General features: G+C 27.4%; 1 protein-coding gene across 16 annotated transcripts in view; it reads right to left on the bottom strand.

The window, feature by feature from the left end:
• LOC123269376 (MAP7 domain-containing protein 2-like) overlaps positions 1–15,733 on the bottom strand; it is a 121,061-nt gene that overhangs the window by 58,462 nt on the left and 46,866 nt on the right. For 4 of the 16 annotated variants that reach the window (XM_044735046.1, XM_044735035.1, XM_044735038.1 and 1 more), the window contains one exon: positions 7,698–7,754. The exons of 8 other annotated variants lie outside the window; for them this stretch is intronic. In XM_044735046.1, coding sequence (XP_044590981.1) covers positions 7,698–7,754 — 57 coding nt within the window. Of the gene's footprint in view, positions 1–7,697; positions 7,755–8,938; positions 9,271–15,733 lie in introns of those variants that run through there. 4 more of the 16 variants (XM_044735041.1, XM_044735044.1, XM_044735050.1 and 1 more) reach the window with 2 other exon arrangements.

Genomic DNA, 15,733 nt, shown 5'->3' with positions numbered 1-15,733 from the left:
TGAGGGTTAGTACACGGCGACCCGCCATTTTCGCAAGCTCTTTCCTCTCTCTCTTCTCCCAACATGTTCGCAATGGCGCTGTTGCATCGATCAGTTGCGTCGCCATAGCACATCCTATCCTTTATATCCTCAACTTATTTTCCGGATTAGTCCTGAAGTTCGACACAAAAGTCGAAACACTCAAAAGCATAAAAAGTACTCAAAACCTTCCTTTTATTTCTATTCACCCATTCATTTTCCCTCTGCGGACCTCGTTCCGCTTCCAGATCCAGATCTTTTCCACGCGGGTGACTGTCCGCAATTTCCCGTAATCTAAGTTCTGACCCGCATCCTATCTCATCCTGTCCCGGTCGTATATAAGACAGAAACCGCGTAGGAGTTACTGCTAGAAGACAAAGCTCCCAAGATGGACACCGGTCACGTGGGCGCAATATAATGTTGATAGCCCGCTTAATCCCATCGAGCTTTTCCTCTTTAAGTGGAAATAAAATAAAACCTTTGACCTTGGGAAAAACATTAAAACTCCTGACCCAATAATATATTTTTATAATATTTAATCCTCGCGCGGCACACAACAGATAAAAGCGGTGCTTTTTTATTTTTTCATTTTCCCAAAACTCGCGTCTGCTGATACGTTATCAGGTATAAAAATCACGGGCTCTATTTTCCTATTTTCCAGGATATTTCACTCGAGAGAGAGCAAGGACTCGGGTTTTTAGTCCACGTCGAGTCCTCAAACACTTTCTATTCCACAGAATCGATCCAAACTTTTCCTCCAGGCTTTCACTGCTTTTTTATTTTTTTTAACCAAAAACTATTCAGGTTGAATTATCTTTAAATGTCAAGGATGTTTTTTATTTTGAATTAATTTTATTAATTCTGTTGAAAATTTTATTTAGGATATTTAAGTTATAAAGTAAAGGATATGATACATTCACAGTAAAAATAATGTAAAATATTACACTTAAAAAAAAAAAACTAACTTGATTCGAGAGAAAAATTTTTGAACCTCTGAAGAAATTATTTTATTAGTGAAATTTAAATTCATTGAAACAATAAATATAAAACTTATATGAAAATTCGTAGCTTTTGAATAAATCCACTAAAAATTTACTAATTATACAGAGTTTAATTTAAAAAATAAATTTTTCGTTTGTACAATTTAATTTTCTAAGTCAAAAATCTACACAGAAAAAAAAATTAACTTAAATCAAATAAATAATTTTGAAAAATTTTATCTTCTTGATCTGAGTAAAAAAATTCTTAAACTAAGAAATTTTTCTTGCTATAAATAAATGTTTCTTGATTTAAGAATTTTTCGTCTTGATTCAAAACAATAAAACTTTAAAATTATTTTCTGGGTTCAAGAAATTTTCTCTTGATTCAAGTTCATTTTTTTTTTTTCAATGTACGAATTCAAAATTTGACCATTCTTACTGACTAAAAAGTTAATAATTATTAATTGTTAGTAACATACTTAAGGCATTCTTTAAAATAACTATTAACTATTAATCTGTAGTTTTTCGCACCCAAAAAAAATTTTATTTGAACCAAGAAAATTATAAGGAAGACCGAAGTTATTTTGGAGCAAAAAGAAATTTTCTTGGCTTAAAAAAATTCAACTTCATTCAAGAAATTTTTAGTATTCCTTAAAATTTTCTTGATTTAAAAAAATTTACGCTTGACTCAAGACTTTTTTTTTTTTTTCTGTGCACTCATTCAGTTTTTAGAAAATAATTAAAAAATTGTTCTTCTTAATTCAAAACAACAAAACTTTTCAAAATGACTTTTTCTAATTCAAGAATTTTTCTCTTGAAACTATTTTTTTTTTTTTTTTTCATGTATAGAGCAAGTTCAGAAAAAATTTTTCATCGCAGGATTTAATACCATGATTTTTTAGAGAATTGTATCGTAAACCTAATATCCGTTATTATAGCTTCTTTTAGCAGCATTTAACTTCCGACAGTTGCATCGCGTGTTCTCTTGTCACTCGAGCATTGTACTTTACATCATCATGGCGACTGCACTATTAGTAGTACATACTGTGGCATATAATACAGAGTCTAAAGAGACACACACCAGTACACAGTTCACAATATGTATACAACAATATAATACCAGCAGACAGACAAAGAATACCAGAATAAGAGTACAAGTGTCTAGAGTCTCGTCTACAAACTATAACTATAATCATTCCATGGATATTCATGTAATGTATCGCTGAGTTTCTCAAACAACGTCATTCCATCAAGAGTTTAATGGAATTCCCACCCGCTTTTACTTGTTTTTTTAAAAACTTTGAATTTCATCGCGATTCGCTTCTTCTATTCATTGCAGTCCTTCCTTATGATATTTATGTTTTAATTATAATAATTATTCATATTTATTTCTGTCACTTAAAAAGACAGCACAAGAGAAGAACCAAATTTTAACTTTTTAAATCAAATTAATTTTAATTAATATAAATAATGTTGATAATTTTAAAAAGTATAGAAATTTTATCATTGGGTTACGGGTGATGCAATTGCGCAAGCTCGATGAAAATATCGAGGGACGAGCTTGTAAAAATAAACTTCCGTGTTAATAATAAATTATCTGCCCAGATAAATCCGTGGCTCAAATAAACAAGATACAATATTTGATTATTAATTATTAATTAATCTATCCAAAATTAAGTGAAATTTAATAAAATATTTACCGGGTATAATAACTTATTTGACTGATAAAATTTTTGAACAATTTTAATCATAAATTGTAATTTTAAAAACAATATCAGATAAAGGGTTTGTACCTTCAGGTCATGGAAAAACTCTGGTAACTTAATTTTTCCTTAACTTAACCCAACAATGCTTTTATCTATTCAAGAATTTATGTCAAGGAGTTGCTTTTTCTATCACAAGAACCGTGTTCGACACTTCCATTATTCATTACATCTCAAGTTTTAATATAATAATATAACAACAGCGTCTTACTCAATTTACTCTTAAAAAAATAAATTAAAAATTACAAGTCTAAAAAAAAGTTGATAAAATTTGTTGATATTTTTTTTCTGAAACTTTATCAGCCTTGAGCGTTTGAAGCGTGAGCTGTTAATCTGTCTGTTAATTAAAATTTTTTTTAATGAGGTCTTTCAGAGGAGAATTAGCGACGGTCGTACAAACTTTAGGGACTGGTTCGGAAATGATAACGACAGTTAAAGCCTTAACTTGTCAATTATCCAGCTTGAGTTTGTATGAATTGAAGTTGCTTTTAACCTAAAGCCGGCCATATACCGCGGAGCGGTGAGCGCCGTCTACACAGTAGCGTCTGGTACTAACATTCTGCATAATAGTAAATTAGTGACTGTCCGATAGATGGATAAGGTATGTATGATGAAGCAGTCATATCCGGATTTAATGTGTCACGTTCTATTCTATATTTTGTAAATTCATACCAACCAAAATCAGCTCATGAATGTGAGCTACCGATCTAATCCCTCCATTGTCCTCACGTCGACCAGTATTTCACCGTCGGCTCTTTAGTATATATGTACCACCGAATTGGACGTTTTTTAATTCGTTCCTCCGGGGCATAGCACTCGGAAGCTCTCTATCAAAAAAATATATTAAAACCGCTCTAATTTCACTTTGCTCTAATTTTCCGCGGCCTGATAATGTTTTTTAAAAATTTTTTTAGTACAAAAATTTATAACCCATTAGTTATGGGTTATAAATTATTATGAAATAAAATTTTTGGGAATATTTGAAGTAATCGAAGATGATAAACGATTAATGGGAAAGAATGTAAACAAGTATAAAGGGTATTATGCAAAATGGATGATCAGATATTGGCTCGAGCGGTAGTTACAGCTTATTTTAGTTTATTTTATTACTTTTTCATAACCGAACTGCTGCTGGGATCGAACTTGACAGATAGAAATATATAAGGTTGGTTCCTTTCCAAGTGCCAAGTAAAAACATGGCGAGACAAGCTCGGCAATTCGGCAATGAAATTTTTCAACGACGCCATCCTTCTGAAACTCTACTACTCTGTATTATTGCACTATATGTGGTTTTATTGTGAGGATAAGTGTATTTCGTCTGGTGACTCTCGAGATCTGGAGTAGATTCTTGAAAACTTATGCTCGCTATCCTTATGTAACTTGCTTGCCCATACCCTTGTTAATATGTCTATTTAGAGGGGAAACTTTTTTGTTTATTCTGCAGAAAGTACGAACAAGAACAAAATATTTCCAAAGGGATGTTTGATTAAGTAATAAAACTGAAATTGAAATTTTTATTTGTTCAAATTGTTTTTTTCATTAATTCAAGGAAAAAATTTTTGAACTAATATCGTTTTGAAAAATTTGATTATCTTTAATCAAACAGAAAAATTCTAGAATTAAGAAATTGTTTTTAATTCAAGTAAATTTTACTTGATTCAAAAATTTTTTTGCTAAATCAAAGAACAATTCGGCTGCCCAATTTCAAAACACAGTAACTAACATTTAGAAATTTTTTTAAATTTTTCTTATTAAAAAAAAGTTTGCCTGCCAAATTGATGAAAAATTTGATTTATGAAAAGAAAATACTTGAATATAAATATTTTTAAGAAAAAATACTGGACATTAAGGTCTAAAAGTTATAAAAAATCCAACACAAACAATATTAAAAAAAATTAGGTATAAAAATTTTGCAGTTACTGTGTTTTAAAATTGGGCAGTCAAATTACATCTCTTTCAAAATGCCTAATTTCGCCACTGCCACCTTTGAGCACTCTTTTATTGTATCCAGTATTCATTTATGGCGAGAATTACCGAGTGATATTAATAACTCCCATTCCCTTGAGAGCTTAAAAAATAAAGCGTTCGAATTTTTTCTCAATCTTGAAGTATCAAACAGTTTGTAATTCTATTAAATTTTTTCAGCTCGGCTTGTTTTAAGTTACTGATATGTTACTCATATAAGTTATTGTATCGTATCTTATTATACTGTTTCTGTTTTATTACACTTTTTAGTTATTACTCATTAATTATACTAGACATTGTACAATTTGCCATCCGGCTAAGCTTTGGCATATAAATCCAATAAATAAATAAAATTATCGATTTTTAAACCAAAAATTTTTCATTTTAAACTAATTTCTTTATAAGTGCATTAACATAAAATTATATTAAATTTTGTAGGACTGAAAAATTTTAATAGTTTTTGTAACAATTTCTAGTGTTGTATTTAGAGTTATTATATTTTGTCCAATGATATTTTTTAAAAAATATTTTGATAAGAAAAATACTCGAGATATAATTCAAAAATTTTTTTTTTTCAAAATAATAGCTACAAGCAATGATGAAAGAGGGAAAACTGTAATATTTACTGGCAAAGCCTCGAAGGAAGTCACAAAAAGTCCAGAATAATATCGAGCATGTCGAAATATACCTCGAAGCAGTGGTCACTGTTTTTTATCACCGTTTTTGGACGACGGGTAAATAATATTTATTGCTAAAATTTTGGTGTAGTACTTTATGTCCCTAAATAAGATATTATATATTATATTATATTTCATATAAGGTGAGTGTGTTACATAAATATAAATATAAATATGTTCCGAAGCTGAAAATGAGGGAAAAAGTATCACGACGAAAAAAATGGTATGCCTGAATATGGACGAGAACGTGCTCGCTCCTAATATAGCGATGGATCTCCACTCTCTTGGACGTCGACGGTGAGAGCGATCGACATCGAAGTAATATGAGCTATATCGCACGTACTGAATGTGCCAACGTGAATCATTTCCGATCAAAAGAGACACAAAGCGTTCGAGATTAGTCAATGGAAAATGATAAAATGTTATCTGATATAATATAAAGATTCTGTTTTTTGTATCGCAGAGAGGAATTTTTTAATTAAAACATTAAATTCCTTATTGGTACTTAGATTTATCTCGTAAAATATGTTATTTTATTTTTCGTATTACGTTCAATAAATTTTGTGTAATTGAGGATAAAGATGAGTTTTATAAGAGTAAAATATAATATTAATCTGTTATTTTTTAAGGATTTCATAATTACTGTTAAATATTTATCGATATGTTGAAATGATATTATTATCATGAATAAGAAAGTTTGTGAGTTTTATTCAATATGAATTTAATTTCAATTTGTTGAAGAAAAGAGATGAGAATTTTCAGCCCAGATGTAGACCTATTTTAACTGTAATAAAAGCTAGCCCAAGGCGTTCCTTATCAACTTAAGCCATTTTTCTGCCTACCGGTATTCTCAATTTATCAGATCAGCAGAATCGTATTTTTGAACTGTTGTTTTATGGGAGATCCTAAAAAAGGTTCGAGTTATAAAATATTGAGGGTTTTTATCGCATCAACGAAAGAAGAAACTTGATACAACATCGTAAAATCTTATTTGAAAAAATCCGTAATTTCAAAGATAGTATGACGATTTTTTTAATATTAAAATACTTTTCTTATAAAAAAATTTTACTTGCCTTTATATTTGAAGTTGAAGATTTAAGAAAAAAGCATATTAAGAAAAAAATTAACGTGAGATAAAATTCAAATAATTTTTGTTTTTAATAAGCTGAAAAATTTTTGAACCAAATCAAATTTGATAAAATAAAAAAAAATTTCTTAATTAAAAAATTTTTAATAAATAATTAAATTTTTCAACATGATCTTTTTGGTTCAAAATTTTTCAGCTTGAATCAAATTAATTTTTTTCATCAGTGCGTCCTAAAAAAAATTTAATCGAGAATCAAAAAATTCTAATAAAATAATAAAGAATTTATGGAGATAAATAATGATATAATATAAACTAATTATCGATAACTGGCATTAATAGATAATAGTTATCAATTAAATTCTAATTGTTATGGCTCTAAAAAACATTTAATGATAATTGAGCGATAATAATAATAATGACGACCAATAGACCTTGTCTATAATTAAAACATTGATAAAATAAAATTTAAATTACATTGATTTCCTCAAAACAAAAACAAACTGTCAACATTTTAAAGTCTTACTAAAATATAAAGTTCAAATGTAAACATCAATAGTAAAATTTACCTTGACTCAACACCTCTATTAAATTTTAAACCGATCAAAAATTAACGGCAAAGTATTTGAACATTTCACGCTGTAATTGTAAAGTAGCATTTTTATATCAACTGTTATAATTTAATAATAAATAATAATTGAAGAGTCTTGAGGATAAAATGTTAAATTTTTCTATACATATATATGTTCTTTAATTGGATCGATACTTAGTACGCATCATAAAATTCGGTCGTTATCGACAGGAAAATTTAAAATCACATCGCTGCAATTTGCTCATCAAATTTTCATGCACGTACCCTAACTAACTAAATTCAAATTTACTTTCTATGTAATATTAACTGATTAACGTCATTAAATTGTTAATGTAATCAATGGGATTAGCTTAAGCCTTGAACTTTAAAAAATCCTAATCAGAAGTAAGGTAAACGCCCCAATAGATGATCACGTACCAGTATATGATCACTCCATGTATTTGTATATCTATATTTACAAATATAGGTATACAAATACATGGAGTGATCATATACTGGTACATGATCATCTATTGGGGCTTTTACCTTACTTTGCATTAATTATTAAATTAATATTTTAAAGTGAATGACTGATTTAAGTAAATAAGTCTTATCGCAAATAAATGATTTACTACATACTTATAAGTACTCTATGATTAGCTCCATTGAGAGTGGATGAGTGGTCTCGATACTCACCTGAAACATGAAAAAAAAAAATAATTAATTGAATGAAGTTATAAAATTGAAACAAATAATTTTGTTTATTTGTAATTTACAATGTTAAGGTAAACAGCGCAGATTGTTGATAGTTAATTATTTAATTATCAAGTAAATTAAAATAATTGACTAGTGATTTATAATAGCGTGATTGCAATACCAGAAGTTTTCGCTCTCGCGTTTAGTCTCGTCTCGTCTATTAATTAGCAGATCTGCAAGGTCGGAAGTACAGTTCGATTGTTTGTACTTCATGGAAATAGTTTATTGTTATCTTGTTCGAATAAGCTTTTAAATTCTGGAGTGATATACATCTGTATCAAGATATTCTAGCTTTATATTTAGAACATTTAATTTAATAATTAATCAAGTTCTGGGAATTTATTAAGACTATAATTAGAAGTTGTTGGAATTGGAAGTGAGTTTCTTTAAAGGAAAATAGTTGGATAGTTTAATAGAAAATTATATTCTATTCTATTTGTTAATTAGTAATTGAGAATTAATGTAAATAATTATTTCTCCATGAAATAAATTTTTTTTAAAAATATGACACTGAAGTTAGCAGGCGTCTAAAAACTTGTGATTTTTTTTATTAATTAAATTACAATTAAAAAGATTGCACATATAGTTTTTCAAGTTTTTTACATATAAATTTTTTTTTTAATTGTTTAATTGAAATTTTTTCAATAAAAACTTTTTAAAAATTTTGAAATATCAGCTAACTTCATTTTCATTTAAAAATATATATTAAAAATAAAATATTAATATACAAAATTATGTAAACATTTTTTTAATAGCTAATTTTTGTAAATACTTAATACATTTTAATATTAATTAAAATACATTAACAACGTACAAAAAATTTATGTATGCAAATGTATAAAAATAATTTTTAATTTTATAAATTTTCATACTTAAATTTTATGTTAAGGGAATATATTTTTATAAATATTATTCATATGTTTTTTTTTAAGTAATTTAATAAATATTAAAATATGAGTAAAAATTAACAATTAAAATAAATTTTTCATAGTCTTATATATCATTCATATAGTTATATCTTATCACATATTTTTGCTATAAATTAAAAAAATGATAAACTGCCTGTTGTTTATTTATTTCAAAATTCGCCCTTGAGCTCATAAATGTTAACCAAAAATAAAAACCTTCTCTAAAATGAACTTTTCTGCTGATGCGATGCCGCGAAATTTGTTCAACTTGAGTAATATCATGTGGACCGAGATTTTCCCTCGACAAAGAGCTCACGAGGATTCCTCTCAAGGTCGCAAGCGTGCTACTTGGTATTCCCCGATCCATCTCGCCAATTCCCATATCCTTTTCCTTCTTTTCACCTTCTCACTATTTATTATTACACTCGTCATCCGTTATTCGACATCTTTTGCTTATAATATATTTTTTTTTAGCATTATCACTAACACTAACTTTAAACAAAAATCATTAGATTTAACTCCGTCTTTTCACTTTTACTAGAGATTAAGTTTCAGAATAATACTCTTATCAGACTAATTTATCACTCAAAATTCTTCACTAAAATTTATTTTATTTACATTTGTTATTACTCTCAAATGTGTAATTAATAATTACTAATTATATTTTTGGTTAACCTTTCAACACGTGGATTATTCGACTAACTTTCTCTACTCTGGCTTTGAGAATAAAAACACGTGGGTTTTTGCACATGCGCATGCGCAATAGATAAGTAAAGGAAATTTTCCAATAATAATAATAATAATCATAATTAATTAAAAATTTTAAACATTATTTAACGATTTTAATAATTTTATTATAATTAAAAAAAAAATAATAGAATTTTTAATATTGAATAAATTATTAATAATTATTATTAATAATTTTTGAATTAGAAAAAAATTATAATTATAATGAAGCCGTAAACCGGAATTAGCCGAACTATGCCGAATATATACAGCAGCTGAAATCTCCAATGCTTTAATACTTTAATAATAATATGAGAAAAATTCTCATGCTTTTAAAAAAAATTTTTTTTCGAAAAAATAATAAATTATAAGAAATTAAAAAATATTTAACTAGTCTTTCTATATAAATTTCAAAAAATATTTGAGATTAAACTTGAGAGAAAAAAAAATCTTATAATCCACGTGTTGAAAGGTTAACTTACATTCTTTCTAACAAGAAATCAAAACCTTTCGTAGCAAACGTTAAAAAAACTCACAATTATTTTCCGTAAATAAAAAAAATGAATAATAAATAATAAAATTAGTAAATAAAAAAAATTAATAAAAATAATTAATTTAATTTTCAGTCAAAAATTTATTTTAAGGCAGTTCCAGCATGAAATCACTTTTCGACAGATTCGGCTGAAATTTTTTTTACGGGTTCAGAATAGCTTTATTTATAAATTCCTAAAATTTCATAATTTTTGACCGTTTAGATCGCGAGATATTTAAAGTCAAAGTTGGCGATTTTGAGGGTCATGTTCCATTTAAAGTATGTAAAATGTCCGGTCTCTCCAACTATTTTTTATTATATTAAAAAATTCTCTCGACAGAATTGGAAAAAAAATTAAGGGCGCGTTGAAAAATATTTTTAGAATAAGTTAAAAAGATAAAAGTAGCACCTCGCCGTTTTGTTATCGAGATATAATAATTACAAAAAATAATTTTCGATCCATTTCTAACCTCCTCATTGAACAATTTATAGCGATTCGGCAACGCCGTGCGTAACGCTCCTTGAAATAGTGTAGCATAAAAAGCGGGAAATTCAAATCTTTCACGGTTTTCAAGAGCAACGTTGCCAGATCACTAGACTAACAATATGTAATTGTATGTGTGAACGTCTGTGTGCCGAGGCTTTTAAATTTTTGTCTATACACTGAGAGAAAAATATGGTCAACTGAACTAGGAAAATCTAGTTAAATAGCATCACCACTATTTAATTGCAGTTCTTGTACCTAAAATTATGTATTATATTGAACCCCAATAGATAGTTACTTAAACTATTTTCAGTTAAATATCAGCTTAATAGCCATCTTGATTAACTTTAACTCAGAAAACAGAAAAAATAATTCGGATAGCTTGGACCGGGAATCGAACTCGGATCTTTTGGTTACGCAATAAGGGCTCTTCCAGTTTAGCTATCTGAGACGTTGTCCGTATAAACCTTTCAGTCACCTAATAACTTTTTGTTTAACACGATAACAAAAACATATTTATTAAAATATAGTCGATATAACTATTTGTCAATAGTTACTTAAACTAATGTATAGTTTGAGTAACTACAAAAAAAAAGTTCAGAAAACTATATTTTCATAATTTTGATGTTATGATTCAGTTAACTATGCACTTTTCTCTCAGTGTAGTAAACGCTCTGACTATACTATACCACGTTGGAACTACGTTAAAACGTCAACTTCGTCTAATAACTAAAAGTGGTCAAGTACTTGTCGCAGTAGTCAACAAATAGCAACTAAACCTTTAATAAGAAACTAACACCATCTAAGTCTATACACTCACTAAAATACGTGAAAGGAATTATTATTTGAAGTATAAAATAAAATTTTTGTAAGAATATGATAGTTAATAGGAATAGTAATAATAATTATTATTATTTGACTGCTTTAAGTTTTCAATGAATCAAAAAGATAAATAATGTGGCTGTAGTTGTATTTGATACTATTGATATTCTATTTAACTGAAAATAGTTGTAATTGGCAAACGATCAACAATGACTATTGCTGGTATGTGAAGTGACTGAAACCTGTCTCCCACCAAATAACAAAGCTACGTCACGCAATGATTCAAGATCTTTTACGTCGTTGACTATAAATGCATCAAGGCAAAATAAAAACTGAGATAACGAGTTGTATTATATCATTTTAATATTTTGAAGACTTTAATTATCAAGTATTTTTGTCTTATAAATTTTTTTTAATTAAAAAATAATTTTTTTCTAAATTTATTATTATTATTATAAAGAATATTAAAAGATAATCTGAGTAATTTCTTTATAAATAACTGTAAAACATGAAATTAAATAAAATTAATAATGATAATGAGCGTAGATAATGAATTTTAAGAGATTACACACTTTCGACCTAATTAATTTCCCCGTCATAATAATAATTAAATTCCAGATGTAATAGTCTATTAATTTAACAAATTTTAATTCACTCTTCGTATAAATACCAACTACCAACTGTAATACATTATCTGTCCAAAAATTACACACTTATAAGGACAATCCATCATGAAATTTAAAGGGAACTTCCACCAGTTATAATTACACTCACTTCGGAGTAAATTTCATAAATTTCTCCAAAAATTCAAACTTATGCGGCAATTTTTGACGCATATGTTTCGCGACACTGCGTGTTCGAGTATACCGGCGGCAATAAGAACTAAAACATTGTATTGTTATACTATATATTTTGCAGACTATGTAGATTGAAGCAGCAGTAAGTACATGAACTGCTTGTGCTTGTTATGTTAAGAATATATAAACTAAACTGGTGTGGGCACTTGGCGATATCTGAGTCTTGGCTGCACCTTAGTCGGCTACCACAACACTCTGGCAATGTGCTTTCGCACTCCCGTTTGTCGCTCATCGAAAATTGAGGTGGGGAAAGGAAAGTCACGACGAGACCAACAGACCAAGTGAGATTATATTAAAAAAAAATATTTATATAATATACCTCTGAATTTTAGCCGTAATAATTATTTAACTTCACGGAGAGTTAAGAAAATAAATTGGAAAAAAATTTTTTTATTTTAAACAAGCTCAAGATTTGATTTTTTAAATATTTAATCTAACAATGGATAAAATTTTAAATACACATGTGTTTAAATGGAGAGTTCTATAAATACATCAATTATCTAAGCGATGAATCAAACACGCACTTGTAAAGATAAAAATTATCATTTAAATTTTCTTTTCCTATGAATAAAGTCCCGGAGAATTCTAATGAAATATTTAAACTTCCGGTTTCACTTTCAAAAATTATTAAAAATAAACATGACTAGAAATCAACAATTTATTTGTTGTTTGTAATTAAAGCGATAATCAACATCAAAAACAAGTTTAAAGTTAATTATCATTGTTTCTATTTCTTCTCTAGTTAACGGCAATTGTTTGAAACTGCGGATGCGTGAGGTAATAATTAAAGATAAAATAATATATACAATATAATACCCGGAAAAAAAAACATGAATTTTGAAATAATATTGACAATGAGCGAGAATAAAATTAAATAGATAAGTATGTTGGATGATTTTTTTTAAGTTGAGAAATTACACAGAAAAAAAAATTTCTTGACTGGAGAAAATTCTTGGTTCAAGAAAATTTTTGGGTGCCTGAAGGAAGACCGAAGTTGTGTTGGCCGAAGTAAAAATTTTTCTTGAAATTCTATTCTTGGTGGAAGTAATTTTTTCTTAATTTAAATTATCGTAAATACTTGATACAAAAAATTTTTATATTTGATCAAGATTTTTAGATACTTTAGGGAAGCATCGCCACCTACTTCAGATGAAAAAAAAATTTTCTTACCTTGAGAAAATTTTTCTCTTGAATATTCGATACCCATTTTATATTATTTTAGCGTGCAATTATACATATTGAATGAAAAAAGATGATGAAATATTATTTGATCTTCTCATTTGACATGTTAATCAATAAAAATATTAATGAAAATTTACTTCTATCAAGAACTAAATTTTTTGGAGCAAAAGGCTGAGTTTTCTCAAAACAAGATTTTCTTTACTTAAATAAATTTTCTTGGATCAAGATACATATTTCTTAAAGCAGGCTCTTCTTGGTGGAAGTAATTTTTTCTTAATTCAAATTTATCATAAATACTTCATACAATAAATTTTTATATTTGATCAAGATTTTGAGATACTTTAGGGAAGCAGCGCCACCTACTTCAGCTGAGAAAAAAATTTGCTCACCTTGAGCAAATTTTTCTCTTGAATATTCGATACCCATTTTATATTATTTTAGCGTGCAATTATACATATTGAATGAAAAAAAATGATGAAATATTATTTGATCTTATCATTTAGCATGTTAATCAATAAAAATATTAATGAAAATTTACTTCTATCTTTATATTTAATTTTTTGGAGCAAGAGAAAAATTTTCTCAAGCCAAGAAAATTTACTTCTATCAAGAACTAAATTTTTTGGAGCAAGAGGCTGAATTTTCTCAAAACAAGATTTTCTTGACTTAAATAAATTTTCTTGGATCAAGATACGTATTTCTTAAAGCAAGAGAATTAATTTTGTTGGAACAAGTGAAATTTCTTGTGTCGAAAAAAAATTTTTTTTTCGCTTAAGATAATAATTAGGAAGAAAAATATTTCCTTAGCTCAAGTGAACTTTTTTTTCTGTGTATGAATGCAATGTAAATACTGCGTTAAAGATTTATTTGATTTTAGAATAAAGGACCATTAGTAAAGTTTCAAGGGATGAATACGTGTGTTATGTTAAATTTCCTTTCGGGATTTTGAGTTATGAGAAAATTTGTTCTTTTTTTTTTTACAAGGAAAATCGCAGTACCCGCACGGAATAGTCGCGTTTGTCATAACTCGATTTGAATAAATCATTTTTATTTCAGTTTAATGATCTGTAAAGTTGTTCTATTGAGAGATAACTCGGAAAATAATTCCAAGAAAATTTTGTTCTCTTCAAGTTTTTAGTCCGAAGTTTTAATGGCGTAAATCAATTTTAGTCGAGTTAAATTTAAGTGAAAAGTTTTAATTATTTTTTTTTCTCTTAAATAAATTATCAAGTATCTGCTAATTTTACTGTCATAATTAATTATTCTTACATAAAATATTGTGGAAATTATTTTGATGCAATCAATAGTTAACAGATTTATTTTCAAGAGTGAAACTTGTTTATAGATCTAGTTAATTTTATTACAGTGTAATAAAGCATTTTATTGTACTGTAATAATTATTTTAATTAGAGTAATGGCGTGAAAATATTTGAATAATAAATTGTTTGCCTTGCAGTGGAATAATAATGTTACTATGTGAGTTATTTTTATTATTGTCTATTGTAACTTCTATTTATTAATAAATTAACATTATTAAGAGTCGTAGTAAACATTTTAAGTTTTTTTTTATCAAGTTATGAAAGTAACAAATGGTTTTTTATAAAACTTTTTTTAAAAATGAGATATTGGAATGTTGAAAAAAATTGAAAATGAAAGTAATAATGGTTTGATAAAAATTTATGAATAAAATATTATTTATTCACAGTTAATTATCCAATGAAATATAATAAACAGTCTGTGAAATAACAAAAGTATATTTTATTTATTATAACCGGAAACGAAAAAAATTTATTTATTTACCTGAGAAAATTTAGCGTTTAGTTCAATGTAAAAAAAATAGAATAATTCATCGTCAAATTTAAATTTAAATTCAAATTTATTTGCAAAACGCAGTAAATATTCTTGGAAATTAAAAATTCAATTTATTTTTTACCGGATAAATATTAACGCGAATTAAAAATTGACTGGACGGTCATTTTACTGAATAAAGCGAATTTTTCAAATGTTTAAATAGTAAATACGATTAAAATAATGGCAGACCGAGCAAGAAAAGTAATTACCATAAAATAAAATGAAACTGGATAGACATTTGAAGTAGGCACTACGGAAATGCAGACGTAGGAGCCTTGAAGCACCAGGAAGTGAGAAATAATTACGTGAGAGCCTAAATGAAAAGCATTAGCTACAAGAGTGATTTGTATTTCCAGTTAAGTGAAAAATCAGAAAAATACTGAATTAAATTAATAACGAAACATCATTTTAGCTTGCGGGCGTTTAATTTACACCGGTATTGTGATTTAAGATGCGTAGTTTTAATATGGAAATAATGTTAATGCGTTTATAACAACGAGAGCGTAAACTTGTTACTTTTCTCACGAGGAATACTGAATGTCGACTGTGGGATTTTA

The sequence above is a fragment of the Cotesia glomerata genome, linkage group LG7 (assembly GCF_020080835.1).
Source record: "Cotesia glomerata isolate CgM1 linkage group LG7, MPM_Cglom_v2.3, whole genome shotgun sequence".
Taxonomy (NCBI): Eukaryota; Metazoa; Arthropoda; class Insecta; order Hymenoptera; family Braconidae; genus Cotesia; species Cotesia glomerata.
Note: the sequence above shows the minus strand (reverse complement) of the source record. Positions and strands in the feature narration are given on the sequence as shown.